Source organism: Charadrius vociferus, unplaced genomic scaffold (genome assembly GCF_000708025.1).
Source record: "Charadrius vociferus isolate BGI_N301 unplaced genomic scaffold, ASM70802v2 scaffold1158, whole genome shotgun sequence".
Taxonomy (NCBI): domain Eukaryota; kingdom Metazoa; phylum Chordata; class Aves; order Charadriiformes; family Charadriidae; genus Charadrius; species Charadrius vociferus.
In genome coordinates, this window is record NW_009649701.1 from 1 (window position 1) to 2,930 (window position 2,930).

At 62.4% G+C, this 2,930-nt stretch overlaps 1 protein-coding gene across 1 annotated transcript in view; it reads right to left on the minus strand.

The window, feature by feature from the left end:
• Positions 1 to 6: 6 nt before the first annotated feature.
• Positions 7 to 2,930, minus strand: part of SEMA4A (sema domain, immunoglobulin domain (Ig), transmembrane domain (TM) and short cytoplasmic domain, (semaphorin) 4A) — a gene marked incomplete at its 3' end in the record, with an annotated part of 10,190 nt that continues 7,266 nt past the window's right edge. Inside the window, exons 2-12 of the mRNA XM_009890585.1 lie at positions 2,692 to 2,852; positions 2,506 to 2,568; positions 2,315 to 2,413; positions 1,809 to 1,917; positions 1,578 to 1,694; positions 1,331 to 1,461; positions 1,063 to 1,232; positions 829 to 979; positions 388 to 577; positions 174 to 289; positions 7 to 79 (exon numbers count right to left, since the gene is read on the minus strand). Coding sequence (XP_009888887.1) covers positions 7 to 79; positions 174 to 289; positions 388 to 577; positions 829 to 979; positions 1,063 to 1,232; positions 1,331 to 1,461; positions 1,578 to 1,694; positions 1,809 to 1,917; positions 2,315 to 2,413; positions 2,506 to 2,568; positions 2,692 to 2,852 — 1,380 coding nt within the window. The remainder of the gene's footprint in view (positions 80 to 173; positions 290 to 387; positions 578 to 828; positions 980 to 1,062; positions 1,233 to 1,330; positions 1,462 to 1,577; positions 1,695 to 1,808; positions 1,918 to 2,314; positions 2,414 to 2,505; positions 2,569 to 2,691; positions 2,853 to 2,930) is intronic.

Below are 2,930 nucleotides of genomic sequence, written 5' to 3' on the forward strand. Positions count from 1 at the left end.
GGGCACAGCTCTGGTGCAGGCTGCAGTTGGCCAACGGGACTTGGAGGACACCACCAGAGTAGCCCACGTAGAGGATGCCCTGGGGAGGGAGGGGGAGACGCGGGGCTGAGCCTTCCCCCTGACCCTTCCGTGCCAGGCTTGGGGTGAGCTGTTGGGTCCTCCCCATCCCCTACCTTCCCCGGGGCCAGCAGTAGGTTCTTCACTGGCTCCGGCGTCCTGAAGAGCTGGATGCTTTCCACAATGTGGGGACCCTCAGGCAACTCCACTGCTTTGTGCAGGAAACCCTCCGCTGCAGGGGCACAGGGGACATCACTGGTGTTTTGGGGCACCAAGGGAAGGGTAGGAAGGGTGACCAGGTGCCCTGTACGTACCCTCGTGGAAACCCACCTGTGGCCAGGAACATGACACGGTAGATGGCTCCTGAGACACCACGAGTCTCGTCCACCACGATGCGCGTGTATGTGACATCCGTCTTCACCAGCAGTGGCCGCCCCTGGATGGGTGACACCTTCCCGTCCATAAGGAAATGGTCCTTCATGAAGGTGAGGGCTTTGTCAGAGGAGGGACCCATGTAGCACTGCAGGGAGAGAGGACTCAGTGTTGGTGTGGGGAAACTGAGGCACGGGGAGTGGGGGGACATGCCACCAGGCTGCCCCATGGCAGCATCAGTTGGGTGCAAAAGGACCACCACCCCTTTTCCCATCCCACTTGCAACACCATCACCATTTCACCCCAGTGCGAGCGCACAAGGCGAACTGGGACAGAAAAAGCCCTCCTCAGCATCATCCCCCAGGAGGGTCTTGTCTCCCAGGGATGGGCAGCACTCACGCTGCCGGGCCGAGGACTCATGTCGGGGCCACCATAGACCGTCCATCGGGAGCTCTCCTTGTTCAGCTCCTTGTACTTGCCCTCGAAGACCTCCTCCAGAGCCTCCAGACTGTAGGCACAGACGGCCGCGCTGCCCGCCCTGCCCGCCTGCCTGCAGGGAGAGCAAGGTGGGTGGGCATGGGGAGGACGCGGGTCCCCAGCGCACCCGCAGCACCCCTGGGTGCTGGGACTCACCACTGCGAGGTGAAGACGGCGTAGAAATCGGCACCGCCGTCGCGACGGGGCAGGGCGAAGGCGTGATGGATGACGTTGAAGGGGAAGCGGCCGGGTTGCGAGCACACCAACTGGGCCTTCAGGAATGTTGTCCACTTCTTCTGCAGCACCTTGTCCCCGCCGACGTCACTCTGCGGGAGCCAGGAGGATGCTCAGCCCCGGGGCAACAGGAGCTGGATACCCCCATCATCCCCCCGTCATCATCCTCCGTCATCGTCCCTGCACCCACCTTGCAGACACGGGCCACCCGCGGCACCAGGAGCCGCTCGAAGAAATCAAACTCATCGGCCGTCTCCTCGAAGAAGAAGTAGACCTTGTCATCTCCAGGGATGCTGAAGGAGGCCACGAAGGCAGCATCGGCTGTGGGGCACAGCCAGGGCAGGCGGGTGAGGAGCTGGAGTAAGGTGGGGGCTGTGGGCACCCCCCGGCACGGGGAGGGTGAGGGGGGTCCGCCCAAGGACCGTCTCCCTGCTCACCCGAAAGCCAGCGCAGGAAAGCGTCTGTCTTGAGCAGGGTCCGGCTGCCCAGCGACCGGGAGATGATGGGCTCGTTGCCCTGGAAGTTGTTCATGGTGCCGGCGTAGAGCTCACCATCTGCTCGGGGACGGGGATGGGGTGAGCAACAGCAAGGATCCCCCCCACCGCCACCCTCCGCTCCATCCCCGGGGATGGGTGCCCACCCATGGGGGCCACTGGTCCCGTACTCACCCACCAGCAGGGCCGTGTAGGTATGCTGGGGGTCAAAGGGGCACTGGCCCTTCCCGTCCAGGAAAGGTTGTCCTCTGCTGCTGGACACCAGGGTGAAGTTCTCCAGGTGCTGTGGGAAAAGGGAGAAAAATCAGCTGACAGCATTAAAACAAACCCAAAATCTGCAAGGTATGGCTGTGGACTCCCTCTGGCCTGTGGGGAAGCTGTGGTGCTCAGCAAGTGGGGAAAAACTTCTTTACTCTGAAATTCTCTCCTGTGCGGGTGGTGATCCCCTGGGGCAGGTTGCCCCGAGAAGCTGTGGCTGCCCCATCCCTGGAGGTGTTCAAGGCCAGGTTGGACGGGGCTTGGAGCAACCTGGGCTGGTGGGAGGTGGCCCTGCCCAGGGCAGGGGGTGGAACGAGATGATCTTCAAAGGTCCCTTCGACCTAAACCATTCTACGATTGATTCTATGTCCGGAGACCCCGCTCGGCTCCTCGTCCCTGTCCTTGGCGATGGGGACACTCACGATGTAGGTGCAGGCGGGGCTGAAGGCATAGGTCCCGCAGACGTAGAGGTGAGTCTGGTTGAGGGCCACAAGGACGCGGATGAAGTTGAAGCACTCGGTCTGCAGGGGAGGGGGAGAAAGAGCAGAGGTGGGGGCTGAGCATCCCTGCAGCTCTCTGGGGGACCTCCCTACACCCCATGATGCCATCTCACCTCCTGGCTCTTCTTCTTAAAAGCACATTCGGAGGTTTTCTCGGCGGTGGGTCCCCATATTATCTATGGAGGGAAGGGAGGTCTACAGCTGCTGAGCCAGGCTACCACCGCCCAGCCCAAGTGGGGAAACTGAGGCACAGCAGAGGGCATCCCCCCGTCCCCTCCAGACCTTCCCCAAAAGCTCACCGAGGCTTTGGCACGGATGCTGCCCGGGGTGCCGACGGTGAGGGCCAGCACCCGATCCCGCGCCCCCACGTACAGCTCCTCCTCACTCTCGTGCAGGAGGAAGATGTCGTAGTGGGAGACGTTGTCTTGGCTGAAGTGGGTCAGGGTCCGTCGGGGGTCCCCTGGCAGGAGCAAAGGTGGGTGATGAAGGCCAAGTGGGACACACACACACACACACACACACGTCACAGCATCACCAT